Raw genomic sequence first — 18640 nt, 5'->3', positions numbered from 1 at the left:
AAAAACCATATCATTCAACAATTTTAAAAAAACTTGAATTTAAAAAGAAAAGTTTAAAAACTGCAACTGCTAGAAACCTGAAATAAAGATGGCAAATGCTGAAAATACTCAGCAGGTCAGCCAGCTTATGTGGAGAGAGTAAGAGTTACACTTCAGGTCAATGACCTTGCCCTCAGCTTCTCGTATTTTTGTTGCATTTGCATAGCTCCTTGGATGCAGTAAAAATGTCCTAAGCCACTTGATAACATTATCAGAAAAGAACTGACATCAATTCAATTGACAGATGACCAAAAGCATTTTGAAGGACAGAAGAGAGGGGGCATTCCAGAATTGCCCATTGTAATTGGCTCAACACAACCAGGTTCCTAGTACTACCACAAGAACACCATGCAAACTTCCAAAGAAATGAAACACATGATCCTTTTCATAAAGGAGTGTGAGGGTGTTGCTTTTTTTTCTAATAGTGGCTTAAGAAATAAAAGGATATGCTCTGGTTTCTCAGTGTAACTGTTTGCCATTATTTGACAGGAAAGAAGAGCTTTGGAGAGGAAGATAGCTGAAATGGAAGAGGAGCTTAAGGTAAAGCTCACTCCTGTGTTATATGGACATCTACTTGTAAAACTCCACTGAAACACCAAATCTATCTTTAAAATGGTGGTGTTCATTTAACAACACAAGTAAAGTGATATTTTTACTTTTAACTTTTGATGTATGATGGTGCAGTAAATTGTTAAATGACTGCACACAAATAAAATGAATGTGTTTAGATTAGTGAATGTTTTGGGAATGATTCATAGTGGAGTAACATTGGGAATTGCTGCTAATAAACTCAGTGGCTGCTTAGATCTAATTTAATTTGATGTAGAACAGCTCAGGTTTTAATAACCATGTGCAGATAAATCAATTGAGTTTAAAAAAAATCCTAGTTTAGCTACAACAATTTACCACATGAATTTGTATTAACATACCTCATAGATAAAAAGGAGTTGTATCATTGTTTTGACAGAATCTAAAGGCCCTGTTTTTTCCCTTGGTCCAGTTGCACACTTGGCACAAACATACCTTGCAATCAAATGAATACATTTGTACAATCAAGTTAAAGATTTCCCTTTTAAGGGTAAACTGGCAGAGGGATTTATTTATATATAATGTAATATTTAGTAGGGCGTATGATTTTCTTTGTGTCGTCAATCCTTTTGCATTGACTGTACCATGTTATGGTACAATTCCTACTGGAATTCCAGCATCTGGGCAGGGCCCTATTTAAAAAAGAAATGATGTTTTAATGTTTGTTCAGTTTAAATGTTATTCTTCATTGCCATCTTGCGAAACCATGATCCTTATTTCACCATCTTGTCTTGGTTTTGTGTTTTCTACCTTATTTGGGAGAAGGAGGTGATTTTACACATCTAATTCATAAGTTCTCATCTGGTTTTGGCTTGAAGCTGAGGCTAACTCTTATAGACTCTGTTCAGGGATACTGTCACTCTACCTCAAGCAGCACGTCCATTCGCTTTCTCTTATTTACGGCACCTTATTGATTCAGCAATCATTTTCTTTTGTCACCGTCTTCATTGCATGTTGTATTTAGATACTTCGTGTTTCTGTCTTTTGAGAAGATGGTAGCATTTGCTTTCCTGTGAATATATCACTGATATGCATTCTGTTCTTGAGGCTAAGTTTTAGAGACATGAGAAACTTTTACCGGACTATTCAATTCTCTACTATGTTTTCTGTATTGGGGGGGGGGGGGGGGGGGCTCCATGCCTGACAGCTGGTTTCATTCAAATTCTAAGACATTTTCAGTGTTCAGCGGTCTACTGCTCTTGCTGAGGTTGTCTGCTAGTTTTAGACTTTCCAGCAAGCGAGACACGACTTCTCAGCATTTGTCAAGTTGATCCCTCTTTGAATCTTGTTTTACGATGAGATTATTCCTCATTCTGTCAGTGTGGGTCAATCTTGCTTGCAGTCTCTTCACGGGATCTTTCTTCATCTATGGAATCAATGTAGCGATCAAGGCAACACTATCTTTACATGGGTACAGAGCCCAGAATTGTACGATAATGCACGTTTCTTCTCTTCAAAGTCCTGTATGATTTCAGCAAGGATTTTGTACTCCAATCCTCTTGCAGCAAAGCTGAGAATACTATTTCTTTTCCTACTACTTGCTGTATCTTCATCTATATCTTTGTTTGATGAGCCAGCTATTCCTATCACAGCCTTTAATCAGGCAGCTGTCCATGTGATCAGGGTTTGCTGCTGGTGCTCCCCTCTGCAAGAATGGAAGTTGGTCACTCACTCCCAGTACAGTATAGAACAGTACAGCACTGGAACGGGCCCTTCGGCCCACCATGCCTGCACCAACCATGATGCCAATCTAACTAATCCTGTCTGCCTACACGTGCTCTATTCCTTTCCTGTTCATGTGTCTGTCTAAATGCCTCTTAAACATTGTATGTTTCCACCACCTCCCCTGGCAGCATATTCCAGGCACCTACCACTCTGTTTTAAAAGAAAAACTTGCCTTGCAAATCTTATTTTAAACTCCAACCCAACCCCCCCCCCCCCCCACCCCCACCTTAAATGCATGTCCTCTCATACTTGACATTTCCACCCTGGGGAAAAAGATTCTGACCGTCTACCCTATCTGTGCCTCTCATAATTTTATAAACTTCTATCAGGTTGTCCCTCAGCTTTTGACATTCCAGAGAAAATAATCCAAGTTTGTCCAACCTCTCCTTTATTGCTTATGCCCTCTCATCCAGGCAAGATCTTTGTAAACCTCTCATGCACCCTTTCCATCAGCTTCCATATCCTCCTTGTAGCGTGGTGACCAGAACTGCACGTAATACTGCAAATGTGACCTGACCAAATTCTTACACAGCTGCAACGTGTCTTGCTAACGTTTATCCTCTATGTCCGAACTGATGAAGGCAAGCATACTGCATTGCTGCCTTCAGATCTTCATTTTCATTAAAGCTTTTCCAATTCCTGTACCGAGCCTAATTTTTCTGTAGTTAAGATCCTCGTTCACCATTCTCAGCACTGCACAGGCTTGATGGGCCGAGAGTGATCTGCTCCTTCAAATGAGTACGCAAGGTTACTTGAACCCATTGCCTTTTGTATCTGATGGGCTTCCAGCTTTCTTGTCTTTTTTTTTCAAATTGACTTTTATATTACTTTCACATTCAGATGTTCTGGAAATGAGGTTAAAAACATGTTTCTTATGTTCCCATCTGTGGAATTTTTTCATTCCTACAGAAATGCCTCTTAATTCACACATCAACATCAAGTTGTTTAGTTCTAACTCGGGAGAGGAATTGGTTTGTTTCAGAAGCTCATTGATCATATGTCAATTTCAGTTGCTAGTTTGACTATCAAGGGGACAGTCTCATCGTCATTATCTTTGCTGTTAATACAACATGCAGAAAGCCAGTTGCCAGTAATTCCTCTTTCACAATATCAGCAGTGCATTTTTGTCAATTCAGTACAAGTAACCATGGATTCGTGTGATTGGATTAATATTACTAATTTTCCACAAACTATCTGTAGAATAATCTTCCACAACAGAGCATGACTGGGCTTGACATAATCCAAAAATAACCTGCCATGAATACCTGCCATAACACAGCTATGACTACCTTACCTTCAATGGCATCATGTTTAAGTCCACTGCCATCAGCATCTTTCTTCAGGGTAAGAATGTGGTTATCATTGACCAAAAGCTTAACCAGAATAGCCACAAGAAAATTACAACTGCAAGACAGATGATTTTCTGATTCCTGAAGGCTTCTCCACCCCTGATAACACTCGAGTCTGGAGTGTGATTGAAAACCAAGTGCTTGCCTGGATCACTTGACCTGCAAAGCTCTGGAGGAACTTGGCAGCACTCAGGGCAGTGATTTCCACCCCCCCACTCTTCCAATTCTTCCCACCATCCCAGTGATCAGAACAACAAGATGCGTGAGGTGACCGATGGCAGAAGCAGCATCACCTCTTGGTTTCTCTCAAGTCGTGCACTGTCTGAAATTGACTGTGTGTCTCTATTCTTTCCTTGTCGTTTCTATGTGCTGCATTTGCCCACCTATTCTTAGGACAGCAGTAGTTCCAATAAGCCCACCATTTTAAGATGTTATCACATGGCCCATAAAACTGGCTCATTTTTAAAGCTTTAAAACTTTATTTATGCAGCACAGTCCCAACAAATCCGGCCCACCCATGTTAACCTACCCATATGTCTTTGGAGCACCCTGAGGCAACCCATGCAGACACGGGGAGAACATACAAACTCCTCACAGCGAATTGAACCCCGATTGCTACAGAGCCATGTATATTTCAAAATTGCTGATTTCTGCCACTTTGCTTGTTACTACGTTCCTTGCCCTGCCCCCCACCCCTCCACTTTGGTTCCTAAATGCTGACGGTAACTTCTTGGCCTTTTGAAATTTTATAGAAGTTCTAAATATCCAAGTGAAAAGCATTGTGTTGGCCATATTCGGGCAGTAGTTTTGTTGAACAATGGAGTCTTGATTTGTATGCATCTTCCCTAACAATGTAGCTAAGAGTTCCAGGATCTAGACCCAGTTTGGAGATCACCATTGACAATTGTCTGGCCTCATTGTTTTGGCTGAAAATACCTTGATTGGAAAGGATGCATGTACCATGCACTGCCTCTTGAAAGGGCTGTGGAACAACTAATTTTCAGTTGCGATGCAATTTGTCCTTGGTTATTCACCAATACTTACTTGCATCTTGAGCAAAGTGAAATGTCCCAATGCAGGTCACAATGATCATTCAAGCAAGATACTAGACCAAGCCACCTAGGGTGGTATGAGATGTCTTCATTGAAATGAATTTCAAGGAACATTTTGAAGGTGGAGAAGAGCTGGAGGCAGATGGGCTGAAGGAACAAATTCTTGAGCTTGGGATCAAAGAAGCTGAAGGGATGATGGTTAATGGTTGAGTGATGAGGGTTAATAGAACATCACCAGTCGAGGCTGGAGGAAGTTAGAGGAGGGTCTAAACCTTGGAGGCATTTGAAACCAAGGATATAAATTTCACTGAGTAATACAGCATGGAAACAGGCCCTTCAGCCCAACTCGTCCATGCCGACCAAGATTCCCATCTAAGCTAGTCCCATTTGCCTGCATTTGGACAATATCCCTCTTAACCTTTTCCATCCATGGACCTGTCCAAGTGTCTTTTAACTGTGCTATTGTACCTGCCTCACCCACTTCCTCTGGCAGCTCGTTCCATATAAGCACTACCCTCTGTGTGAAGAAGTTGCCCCTCGGGTCCCTTTAGCGTAACGCTATTACAGGGCTGACAACCAGCCAGAGGTCACTATCTGTAAGGAGTTTGTACGTTCTCCCCGTGTCTGCGTGGGTTTCCTCTGGGTGCTCTGGTTTCCTCCCACATTCCAAAGACATACGGGTTAGGAAGTTGTGGGCGTGCTATGTTGGTGCCGGAAGCGTGGTGACACTTGCGGGCTGCCCCCCCAGAACACTCTACGCAAAAGATGCATTTCACTGTGTGTTTTAATGTACATGTGACTAATAAAGATATCTCACCTTGTACCCTCTAGTTCTTGACTCCCCAACCCTGGAAAAAAGACTGAGTGCATTCACCCTAACTACACCCCTCATAATTTTATACACTTCTATAAGATCACCCCTCAGTTCCTACACTCCAGTCAATAAAGTCCCAGCCTGCTTAACCTCTCTCCATAACTCAGTCCCAGCAACATCCATGTAAGTCCCCCTTTCTACTCCCCCCCCAAGTACGGAGCAGTAAAAATGATTTTTACTATTGTACAATTGGCTGTGTATATATTTTCCAAAATTGATTTCTGCCACTTTGCCTGTTACAATCCTTGCCCTGCCCCCACCCCTCCACTTTGATTCCTAAATACTGACAGTCACTACTTGTCCTTTTGCTCAATTCCCACGTCTGCATCATTGACATTCAGTGGAATGTGCATATACGTTTAATTTGATTTGTAAGCCGAACATTATATTGTCATTGTGCCCTTTGGGAAATCAAGAATTCTGTTACTGCTGAGACTCGATCTGGAATTCACAGCCTGGATATTCATGGCGATCTTCTCCGTGAGATACAATCATTATTCGTATCAAAATTGATAATTAACAAATACCAGCAAATCAGATGTCGTAATTATACAAGCCTGAGTTGCCTTGCCAAATGCTCCTTTGTGAGGAGATTCCCAAGGTCTGTGCCATTGTGTCAACTGGAAAATGGGCACCGAATTATCATTTTATTAACATTTTTTCTTATGCGTGCTTTTCATTCTGCTTTCCAATTCTGTTTCTTCTTATTGTGTTTTGATCCCTGCAGAACCCGCAACAAGTAAATCAGATTCAGACTCTGAGGCAGTTAAATGAGCGACTACTGGCTGAGAATAGGGCTCTGACCCGAGTGGTTATCAAGCTTTCTGAGTCCTATAGGCAGCTGCAGGCTGTGGACTTGTAGCTCCTTTTCTTTTCTTCATTACTGCCCTTCGCAGCCAGGCAGGTGTTGAACTTTGGTTAGCTTTCTAGTCCCACTTTCGCTCTTATTTTGGGCGAGGACTGTTTTTTTTGCTAAAGTGCTTCATCTAAAATTGTGGAATGCAAATGTCTTGCTTTTTATTTTGAGAGTTGGGCAGTTCTACATGACTTGTAAATATTTGTGCTGCTGCTACTGTGGTTTCCTCTGTGTCCCAGTGCTTCAGTGTTCTGTTGTGAGAAAATCCTCGAGCGTTACAGTACATGAGTAGGTGGTGTGTTGTTAAGCACAGCCAGTGAGCTCGCCAAGAATCATTCTCTTGTTGCATTGACCAGCAGAAGGTAGTTGTTAAACGTAGCCAACGTAAACTGCATGGCTTTTTAACTGCACTCCGGATTAGTGTGAACACTTAAACTCTATTGTTGCCTGGCTTTCCTGACAGTTCACTCATGGCTAAAACAAAATGGCTAAAATCGTCCATGAACCCCCTCATTTCTTTTTGCACTATTTATTTTGTAATTTTATAGTAATTTTGTCTTTGCACTGTACTGTTTCCACAAAACAACAAATTTCACGTCATACAAGTCAGTGATAATAATTCTGATTCTGAAAGTATACAGGTAAAACTCCAATAATGTGATCCAGTTGATCACAGTTGCCTGTGGTTCAGCATCTGGCTCAGTGGGCCCCCGTCACTTCCGCACATGCGCGCGCACAGCCACGCTCCCTTCCGGCCCCCTCCCCCTAGTTGCCGCACTCCCTTTAAACTTGGTAGGTTCACTGGAAATGTTATACCAGTGTATAACATGTAAAAAATAAGTGAAAGAAGTGTGGGTTGGTGTGATAATGGCAGTAACGTCCAATAGTCCTGAAAATATGCCAATCTCACAAGACCAAAACTGGATTACTGCAGTTTTACTGTACCACTCTGTCAATGTAAGTTGCTTCAATGCAATTCTGTTGTGCAGGGATCACCGAGTCTTTAAATACATTCTATGCATCTTGAATTAGCCCCTGGAGCACCAGAAGGATTTAAATGCAACTCCAAGAAGGAAACTACACTTGTATAGCATCTCTTTTACAAATACATGGTAGGGTCACAGTCTACTCTGCAACCAGAGATTAAAACACAAAATGTTGTGAATGGTTAACAGGCCACAAAACATCTGTGGAGAGAGTTAACTGTTCAGGTTGATAATGTTTTGTCAGATCTGGAGAAACTTAAGAGGTGAAATGTGTTTTAAATTGCAGAGAAAGTGGAGGAGTAGAGAGAGCAAAGGAATGCTTGTGATAGGGAGCAAGAGATTTTATAACAAGTACCAGTGTTGAGAGTGGCAAACAAGTTTTTCATTGTACCCGAACCTCACTGTACTTGTGCACATGACAATAAACTTGACGTGAGAAGGTGTGAAGGCTTGTTAATCCCAGCTGATCTGTCCAGAGAAGATGTAGATATAAAGAGAATAATGAGGGTAGAAGGGAAGGTGAAAAAAAGCAACGCTGGAACTGTGAGATACAAAACTTTCTGGTTGCTGGATATTTGAAATGAAAAGCGAATGCTGGGAGTACTCAGGTGTGGGAGTATCTCTGGAGAGGGAGAAACTGAGTTAATATTACACGTTGATGACTTTTTAATCAGAAATGGTCAATCCTGTAATTATTTGAAATTTAATGTTTATTCCTGAGTGCTGTTGCAAACATTGATTCGAAATGAGATGCTGTTCCTCCAGCTTACGGATGAGGTTTCTTTGGAGTGTTCTATTTGTATTTTGGCATGTGGGTGTCACGGTCAAGACTATCATTACCCATCTGTATTGTCCTTGAGAAGTGCTGGTGGTGAGTCACCTCTTCGGACTGCTGCAGACCTGTTGAAGAAGGTGCTCCGACACTGAGAGGGAGTTCCAGGGTTTAGATCCAGATAAGACGAAGGAACATCGATTATATTCCCAAGTCAGAATGGTGTGTGACTTGGAGGGAAACCTGTCAGTAATGGTGTTCCCATGCACCTGCTGCTTTTGTTCTTGGTGGTAGAAATCACAGGCTGTTGCTGCAGTCTGGGCGAGTAACTGCAGCACATTTGGCTGTGATGACGTTCCAGGCACTGTGCATTGGTGGTGGAGGGAATGAATAGGGCAATGAACTCGTTATCAATCGGGCATAGTGCTGAACTGCTTGAGTGTTGTTGCAGGTGCAGATGTGTGAAAATTATTCTATTATACTCCTGACTTGTACCTGACAGATGGTGAAAAGGCTTTGATGTTGGGTGGTGCCACTCCTGCAGGGTATCCAGTCTGTTATCTGGTGTCATTGTGGCAGATTCAGTCGAGTTTCCATTTGGTTATCTCCAGGGTGCTGATGGTAGCTGCTTGGGGTGACGGTAATGCCATTGAACATCAAGAGTAGGTAGCTCGACATCAACAGAATGGTCAGCCCCTGTCACTTCTATGGAATGAATGTTACTTGCTACTTATCAGCCCCTGCTTGAACATTACCTTGTTCTCGCTACATGCAGGCATGGATTGGTTCATTTGTTGAGGATTTGCAAATGGAATCGAACATTGTGCAGTCATTGGCAAACATCCCAACTTCTGACCTTTGTGTTGGAAGGAAAGTCATTGAAGATGGTTGGGCTAGGACATTGCCTGGAGTCCTGTCCTGGGGCTGGGAGGATTGGTGTCCAGCAACTACAACCGTCTAATCCAACAACCAAGCAATGACTCCAACATTAGAGTGCTTTCCTCTTGATGACTATTGATTTCAGTTTTAGCAGGGCTCTTTGATGCCACACCTGGTGAAAATGCTGCTTTAATGAGTGGGTAGTGATGAGGTTTGAGCCAAGTGGTCCTGGGCAAGATTATTGTTGAGTTACTGTGACTTGATGGCACAGTTGAAGATACCTTCCATAGGGATTGGACTGTAATTAGCCAGATTGGATTTGTCCTTTTGTGAACAGAAGCTGCCTGTATACAAGCGCACACAGGCCCCTTTGCACAATAGTACTATCTAATTTCTCACTGTTGAACAAATACTCTCTCTCTGTTATCGATAGCAAAGTGGATTACCTCACATATTTCCCATATTACATTTCACATGCCACATTCTCAGCCTGTGATATATCCTCTTGAAGCCTCTTTACGTCCTGGTTTGGTATCATCAACAGACTTGGAAATCTGATATTTCTTCTCCTCAGCCAGACCATAGACTTAGATTGTGAGCAGTGAGGGCTCAAACACTGCTTGTGAATAGTTTAGGTCCAAACACTGATCCCTGTGGTACATATTAGTCACTGCCTGTCAATGTGAAACGGATTGTTTATTTCTACTGTCTTCTGTTGGATTAGCAATTCTCAATCCATGTTGATGTATTACCCTCTATTCTGTTTGCTCTAACCTTGCTAATCCAACCTCTTGTGAAGCACCTGATGGAAAACCTTCAGAAATCCAAATACACCATATCCACTGATTTCCTGTGTTTATTTTATTAATTATGTAGTCAAAGAACTTCAATCAGTTAGTCAAATATGATTTTCCATTTTACAATCCATGTTGATTCTGCTCAATCCTATTATTCTTTTCAAGACGGTTTGTTATTACATCCTCATTAGGTATTCCAGCATTTTCTCTCCCACTGACAGGTGGGTAGTTCACTGTTCTCGTTTTCCCTCTTAAACAGGGGTTGCGTTTGGTTCCCTATAGTCCAGAGAAATGGTTCTACAATCTACGGAACAGTTATTGGTTTATTGTTGTCACATGTACCAAGATGCAGTGGAGAAACTTTTTTTTGCATGCAGTCCATACAGATCATTTCAGAACATAAGTACATCGAGCTAGTACAAAGGGAAGACCAGTAACAAAATGCAGGATAGCTGTGACACTTTACTCTGTACTGTTACTGTTTTTACCTGTACTACCTCAACGCACTCTATACTAACCCAATGTAACTGCACTGTGTAATGAACTGACCTGTACGATTGGTTTGTAAGACAAGTTTTTTACTGCACCTTGGTACAAGTGACAATAATAAACCAATACCAATAGTAACAGAGAGAGTGCAGTGCAGATTGACAAATAAAGTGCAAGGGCCATGACAAGGTAGATTATGAGGTCAAGAGTTCATCTTGGAAGAAAGCTGAAGGATTCATCTCTTTCAAGTCATCTCTCAAAACTCTGGGATGTAGATCATCAGTTCATTGAAGTTTGTCAGTATTCAACCTCAACTATTTTTGACTAGTTATTTTTTTCAGTTCTTGATTCTTACTAACCCTCTGATACTTCAATATAACCAGCAGGATTGTCTAGATCTTCCATGAAGTCAGGCAGAAATGGTTTGATTCCTCTGCCAATTCCTTGTTCCCCATTCTAAGCCATCTTGCCTCTGTCTGTAAGGGGCCACATTTTCCCTTGCTAGTCTTTTCCTTGGGTACCTACAGAAGTTTTTACAGTCCATTTTTGTACCATAAAATACCATATTCCTTGGACCTACTGTTTCTGATAACATTCTCAACCTTTTTTGATTTAATATTTACTTCCTTTTGTTGGTCATAGCATGCGCAGGTTGCTCTCTCTGAGGAGCTGATTACCTGTTAGAGAGGCAGAGATGTGCCCCCTCTACTCTTGCACCTCTTCAGTATGAGTAGAGTCCAGCTCAGAATGCACAGAGAGCTGACTCTAAGAAGGAATGAAGATAGCACGGACCTGTGGATTAAAACAATGGTGGAGTGGTCCAAATGCCAGCAGATTAATGCAGTGTACTCTGTCTCCAGGAGATGGACTGGAATGCAAGTTCCAGGCATTTGTGTCCACTTTGAGGCTATTAATTCTTCCCCACCCCAGCCTCTGGCAGCATGCTTGAGCTTGCTGCACAGCATGTCATCCCAGATTGTTCCTCCAATCAGCCCAGGGACAAACTTCTCGTGGGTCATCAAGGATATTCACCCCGACTTTTAAAAAAAAATGACAGGGCTTGGCCTTTCATAAGCCCGACTCCAGCCACAGGACGATTAAATCTCCCTCAAACACTGCCACAAAAGGTTGGTGCTGTTGAGCAAGGGAGTGAAATGTTACAGCCCTGGACGGGAAGGTGGAGTTGAGGTTATCCAGGTTGGCCATGATTTTATTGAATGTTGGAGCAGGCTGTAGGTGCTGAGTCACCTCCTGCTTGTAATGTATGTACGTCTTCAAGACCACATGTGGCACCACTGCAGAACTTTGATCTGATCTTTGGTTGTGAGCTTGCTTAGCTCCATTGCTTTTTTATTCCTCATTAGCACAGATGGAATTCTGTGCTGCAGCTTCCCTTTTTGGTGTGGTTGGTGCAGTTCTTTGGCGCTCCTTTTTAAACCATGGTCAACCCCCTGATTTGTTCATACAGTGAGCGATATTCCAGGCCATAACATTACAGATTGCTGTGTTTCTGTGCACCCAAAGCACTTGTTCTTGGTGCTTTTGGAATAGGCTTGGTGATTAATCAAGTGCATTTTGTTGATGCACACAGCAACTGGTGGGCATTGGTAGTATAGGGAACCATTCTGTTCGTCCACAGTGCCTCATGGATGCCCAGTTCTGAGCAGCAAGATCTATTCTGTCTATCCCATGTAGCACGAGTGTAGTACCATCTAAGGACTGTGTAGTGGTTGCTTCTACCAGTGTTGTTGTGGATAGATGCATCTGCCACAGAAAAATTGTTGGGGACAATAGGCTTAGCCTTTGTATTGGTTCATTCACAGCCTGTTGCAGCACTCCATGGATTAATTATACCCTTTATCTCTCCTGGCTCTCTGGCAGATGTCCTTCAGGACTCGGCTGGTCAACCAATGGGCATTGATTATCGGTGATGGACATTGGTCCCTATTCTGTCCCCATCGCCATTAATGGTGCCTCTTTCACATATTGTTCAGTATGGAGTAGGACTGATTCATCAGCTGAGGGGTGATTCTCCCATCAAGGACAAATGCTTCCAGTGCATGGAAACACTACAGTCTGTTTCTATTAACAAGTCTGGGGACTTGCCCAGGTTTGTCCTGATGCCCTGAGACTTCATGGGACTCCCAGGGCTACTCCCTTGTATCCCACTGCCACCACCCCGCTGAGACAAGATTTGCTCAGGGATTGTGATGAAGAAGTTTGGCACAATGTCTGCAGAGAATGATTCTGAAGTAAGGACTGTATCAGAATCTGCTTTACAGTCTGGACAGCTGTTCCTATTTTGACACCAGTCCCCAGATGTTTGAGGAGGAACTTTACAAAGTTGAATGGGCTAGGAATGACTTTGTCATGCTTGAATTTAGTGCCAAAATCCATGATAGCTGGTCTGTCCAGTTTTATTCTTTCCCTGTTTCAACCTCATGGCAATTGTATAAAATGAGGTCTGAGGAGCTGGTGTACTCTGGAGATACATATAGCCGGAGCAGGCAAAGATGACGCAATTTATTCCTTGAAGAACATTAGTGAATAAGTGCTGTCCAGGATGTCTGGAGTATTTCCCCATGTCTTCCAAGTAATGCCCTGGGATCTTTTGCAATCACCTGACAAGACAAAAGACGTTTCATTTTAATTATGGACCTGAAGGACGGACAGTATCTCTGACAGTGCAGTGTTCCCGCAGTAGTGCACTGGAAGCGGCAGGCTTCAGTTAGGGGCTTGTATCTGTAGACTGACATTTGAACCAAAGCCCTGACTTGGTGCAATTGGTACCTGTAGGTTGTGGCTGACTTCAATAAAAGTGCTATGGATCAGTTTATAGATAAAAGAGCACAAACCACTGAAAAAGTGTGATTTAGACATTTGTACTGGAATGGTTTGTAATAGACTAGGTCCTTGCTCAATACATCACAGTTTACCATTAAGTGAAGCTTTGCTTGTCAAATAGCATACCCTGATGAGAGGCTGTTTAGGTTGGGTTAGGGGAGAGATTGAGGGTGTAATTAATCCATGGAGCGCTGAACGTTATAGTCAAGTGGTAGCAGAAATTGCAGCACAGAAGCTATCTCTACATGGCAGGTTGATATAATCTGCAGATATGTATGAGATCTCAGCTTTTAGTAGCAAATTCTTCATGCAAATGAGAGAGTTTTTGAAGTAAGTGCTTTTACATGTGGTGCTAAATAAGTGTTTTAACCACATTTCATAGAACAGTACAACACAGGAACAGGCCCTTCAGCCCACCATGTCTGTTGCAAGCACAATGTCAAATTAAACTAAATCTCTGCCTGCGCGTGGTCCAAATCCCTCCATTCCCTGCATATTCATTGGTCTATCAAAAAACTTCTGAAACGCCACTATCGTATCTGCCTCCAGTTGAACATACAAACAAGCCATTTATTCGATCAGTTCGTATTATTTATCCTTTGTCATTTGGGATCCCAATGTCATTTGCTGACCCTGTTTCCAAATTCCTCTTCACCTTTCTTTCCGACATTTTTCTAACTCCAGTGACAGTCCCTGCTCACTGCTCTAAATAGTACTTCTGATTTCCAAAACATTGTGAGCCTCCCGTTCCTCTCCCCCCCCCCCCCCCCCCCACCCCCCTGTCTCTCCACGCGTTCACTACTGCAATATCTCCCTACGTGGGGCAGTTGACTGTAGCTGTTAATCATCTGCTTTTTGAGCAGGCGGCTAGTGTTCACTACTGCTTGCCAGCCCCCAGTATCCGTCAACGTGCAAATGCAGAACCAGTTGAAAATTAGAATTTGACTTGTTAATCTGTTAGTGTATTAATTTCAGTCTGTGGTCACCGGTATTTTCATGCTGAGAAATTTGTGGTAAATCATGAGAACTTAAATCACTTAAGGTGCTGTTATAAATGTAAGATATAAAGATAAATATACAGGTGTGATAACTTGAGGAAGGTTTGATTTTTACCTTGGTTTATGTGCAGTGGACTTCTGCAATGAACATAAGAGGAAGTTTTAACTGTTACAGTGTGATGACAGAGATAATCTCACCATAGCTTCGATTTTGACGTTTGTAAAAACAGTTATTTGAATGAGCTTGTGCCTCCTGTATTTTGGGTACATTCAGTTTTGTTCAAAATAGGTATAGGAGTTTAAATTCTTATATTTAATAGGATTTTCTACTTCCTGTTCATTAGTGAACTTCCTCTTCATTTCCTTTGCTTGTGAACATTCACAAGATGTGTTAATTGTATTCAGAAGTTGTGGATATGAACAACAAGGCCAGCGTATATTGCTGTCACTAATTTCCCCTTGTATGTTGCGCCACTTCAGACAGGAGTTAAGAAGAGACCGCATTGTTGGTCTCAAGTCAAATATAGTCATGAGCAGTGAGGGCAGCAGATTTATCATGATGGCTTTCTACAGCAATCTGGTACTTGATCAAATTAAATACACAATTTCCAAACTTAATGGGCTAAAATGCACTGGCAGTTTCAGAAAATTGACACTGTGCCATTGCAACTAAAAATTATTTATTTTTCACAACCTTCCCGATGAAATGCAGTCATTGTTTTATTATGTGAAGTGTGGCAGGAAGTTTGCACTCAGCAAGGTCCTGCAGACACCAATTTGATAATGACCAGATTGGATGAAGGATTTTTCAGTGCTGGGACACTTGAGGAAAGCATCCCTGCTCTTAGACTCGTGACAGGAGGTCTATTATATCTACCTGAGAGGGTAGATGGGGCCACAGTTGAACTTCCAGTCCTTGAGTCATTTGATTTAAAAGACTGTTGATAGGAGATGTTTTAATATGGTCTCCGTTGACATCCAAAAAGCAGATGCCCAAAGCATGTAGTAATCTTTGGCAAGCACAGATATGAAGTTGTGATGCTCTACTCTCAAAATCTGTACATGTTCCCATAGTTCATTTTCCATGTTTCAGGCAGTTTTGTATTCAGACTGAAAGTTGGAATGAACAGTCCTGATTTATTCTTTGTATCCGCTACAGATGTTACCGGACTTGAAAGCAGATAACCAGAGGCTGAAAGATGAAAATGGAGCTTTGATCAGAGTCATCAGCAAACTTTCCAAGTAAACAGGATTCTAATTGCTGTTGTTGCCGTTGTATGATAACTCCGAACTAGTGTTGTCAGCCAAGTGAATCAAAAGGAGATGGTGCGCCCATCTTGAAGAAAATCCTTGTGCAAACCTGTTTAATGTCTATATATGGATATCTATATTTATATATACATATAAATGTATGGCCATTTTAACAGAAACTGAAACTGCTGAAGAAATGAAATACCTGAAACTCTTGTTTACAGTGAAAAGAGGAAGACATTTGAAAGGCAGAAGCGCCTCTGATACTAAGCCGGAAAGCCTTACTTGTACATAAAACCTGTCAGAGGCAGTTAAGAATCCAACACGATTTAACTGTGCCACAGAACTGTTGTTTTCCTCCTTTGCACGCTTAAGAGTGTTTAATATGTGCTTAACCACCCATGTGCCAGTTCAAGTTGGGACAGTATTCACAGAACCATCCATTTTGAAAATGATGCATCCAAGCCCTATAGAGGAGGTAGCTGCAAGTACTGATGTGTCCCTCTGTATTGATCAGATAGATTTGGTGAAACATTTGCTTTCACTGTTTGTGCAATATGCATTTCTTTAAGATGCTTTAACAAGTCAGTTGAAGTAGATATATTTTACAAAAAATTATCTTTGTCTTCATCTGTCACATTTTTTAAGTCTAGCGTAAATTCTTGGGTAATCTGTAGCCTTCACTTTAATTTTAGCAGGTACTGAGTGTGTGTGTGTGTGTGTGTGTGTGTACTGTTTTAAGTTTCAGCGCACCATGTATGCGTAATGGTTACACAAAACAGATTACTCCAAGGTGCATCTTTTTAATGAAAATGAGGTTTTAAGGCTTAAAAAGTGCATATTCATGAAATGATTTCTTGGAAAAGTGTGGTGTCTTGAATGGTAAACGGTACATTTGATGTGGGATTTCAATATTCACTGATGCAAAGATGTGCATCAAAATTCCATGAGGTTTCTCACTCTGATTTGCATACTGTGAATCACACCAGGCCATTTAAGCTCTTGCCAAAGTAATATCACTAAAAACAAGTGTTTGTGTGGGGAACTAAATTATGGCGTTCACAAACTTTTTTGTTTTGTATCCATGATGGCTGACTGGAAGAGTTGCTGATAGTTGGAAAACCATCGTGACAAAGTCCGGAAATCAAAACGCACTTCCTATATTTTGGTGGCCTTTTAAAGATGATTTCAGTGAACTCTCTTACCATTAGACCAATATTGTGCATCACCCCTAGTTTATTTTGAATATATATTTAAACATCAGTGTGACTTAATACGGCGCATTATATGTCAAATAAAACCACTGAAGAGTTCGAACTTGCTGAGTCATTGTACATTGTAAAGCTTGCAGTAACTATTGTATTATCATTAAATATATTGTATTAAATGTGAATTTATACCCTTCATAAAAACACCATGGTTCTTGTGTTGCATTGCTTATTTAGGTCTGGTGAACTGGGCATTTTGCACCCAATATCTTTAGGACATAGTTTCTTTGAGTTGGTGTTATGGTGGTCTGGGATTGGATTCTTACTACCAATCTGAGGAGTTGGATTTTATAAAGGTACAAAGAAAACTGGGTTTTCTTGTTCAAACAGTATTAGAGCTAAGTGTTTGGTTGAGATTATTTACCATGGGTATGTGATGTTTTGCTGTGGTCTGACAAAGACAGAAGTGGTGACAGTGGAGGGTTTAAATGTTGGTTCAACACAGTGCTCTCAGTGTGTGATTGGCTGAGCAACTAGTGCAGTGTGGTCCTAAATTCGGGCGCATGTTCAAAAATCCAATAGGCGTTTCTAAGAAATTTTAGTGTTTTATATTTAGGTTATTTATTCTTTACGTTGGAACCCATAATTTGGCCTGTGTGCTGTGTCAAGTTTTCTGAGTAGTGTTGAGCAGGCGGTGCATCTTCATGAAGTTGATTGCAAAAGCTACCAACTATTTTTTTGAAAATTGTATTTTCACATATACAAATAAAAATTAAAATGTTAACTTAGTGCTATTGATTTGATTGTGAGCTGAATAATGAAACAAAGGTGTATTCTTGGCTTTTAAATTGTTCCAGCAGTGTCCATTGGTTCTCCACTGAAAGTGGGGGCTGGAATGTTTAGATTCTACGTTACAGAGAATGGAATTAAGGTAATTGGTTGTGTTTGTGAAAGGCTTTCGATGGAATCTGTGGAATCTCTTAGTGTCCAATACCACATTGCAACCCTCGGACCTCGATGCCTTGCTAATCTGTGTTTTTCTTGTTGGTCTCTGCCTGAATTTTTAATTTGCCTGCAGATCTGGTCGGGGCTGTTTTCCCTCCAAACTGCATCACTGGTGTGTGGATGTTCCAGTAGTGAATAGGCTTTGGTCGTATTTGATTGATTGTAATCTGCACTGGATGTCCTTTGGTTGTCGAAAGTGGATTATCAATGTGTGTCTTTCTCCTGTTCTCTTTATCCCTCCTATTTCTGTCAACTTTCCCCTCCCATATTTCTCCCCCAAGCCTCCCATTCTTCTTCTCACACCCCGTTGCTTTTTTTTTTGTTATTTTCCTGCTTTATTTCCCCCCACACCTCGACAATCTTGTTTCATAGAAAACATCCTATCTGGATGCATCATGGCTTGGTACAGCAACTGCTCTGCCCGTGACTGCAAGAAACTGCAGAGAGTTGTGGACACAGCCAAGCACATCACGGAAACCAGCCTCCGCTCCATGGACTCTGTCTACACTTTCCGCTGCCTTGGTAAAGCAGCCAACGTAATCAAAGACCCACCCACCCCAGACATTCTCTCTTCTCCCCCCTTCCCATTGGACAGAAAATACAAAAGCCTGAAAGCATGTACCACCAGGCTCGAGGACAGCTTCTATCCCGCTGTTATAAGGCTATTGAACTGTTCCCTAGTACGATAAGATGGACTCTTGACCTCACAATCTACCTCGTCGTGTCCTTGCACCTTATTGTCTGCCTGCACTGCACTTTCTCTGTAACGGTAACACTTCATTCTGCATTCTGTTATTGTTTCCCCTTGTACTGTCTCAATGCACTGATGTGATGAAATGAACAGTATGGAAGACAAGTTTTTCACTGTACCTTGGTACAGGTGACAATAATAAACCAATACCAATTGCAATATCTATCTGCCTCCCTC

The 18640-nt window shown here is 41.5% G+C and overlaps 1 protein-coding gene across 7 annotated transcripts in view; it reads left to right on the top strand.

The window, feature by feature from the left end:
* Window positions 1-16812, top strand: part of ppp1r12a (protein phosphatase 1, regulatory subunit 12A) — a 145955-nt gene extending 129143 nt beyond the window's left edge. For 5 of the 7 annotated variants that reach the window (XM_052030625.1, XM_052030623.1, XM_052030622.1 and 2 more), the window contains 3 exons: window positions 529-579; window positions 6355-6527; window positions 15408-16812. In XM_052030625.1, the coding sequence (XP_051886585.1) occupies window positions 529-579; window positions 6355-6489 (186 nt within the window). In that variant the 3' untranslated portion in view covers window positions 6490-6527; window positions 15408-16812. The remainder of the gene's footprint in view (window positions 1-528; window positions 580-6354; window positions 6528-15407) is intronic. The other 2 variants (XM_052030621.1, XM_052030624.1) reach the window with 1 other exon arrangement.
* Window positions 16813-18640: the final 1828 nt, after the last annotated feature.

The sequence above is a fragment of the Pristis pectinata genome, chromosome 15 (genome assembly GCF_009764475.1).
Source record: "Pristis pectinata isolate sPriPec2 chromosome 15, sPriPec2.1.pri, whole genome shotgun sequence".
Classification (NCBI taxonomy): domain Eukaryota; kingdom Metazoa; phylum Chordata; class Chondrichthyes; order Rhinopristiformes; family Pristidae; genus Pristis; species Pristis pectinata.
Note: the sequence above shows the minus strand (reverse complement) of the source record. Positions and strands in the feature narration are given on the sequence as shown.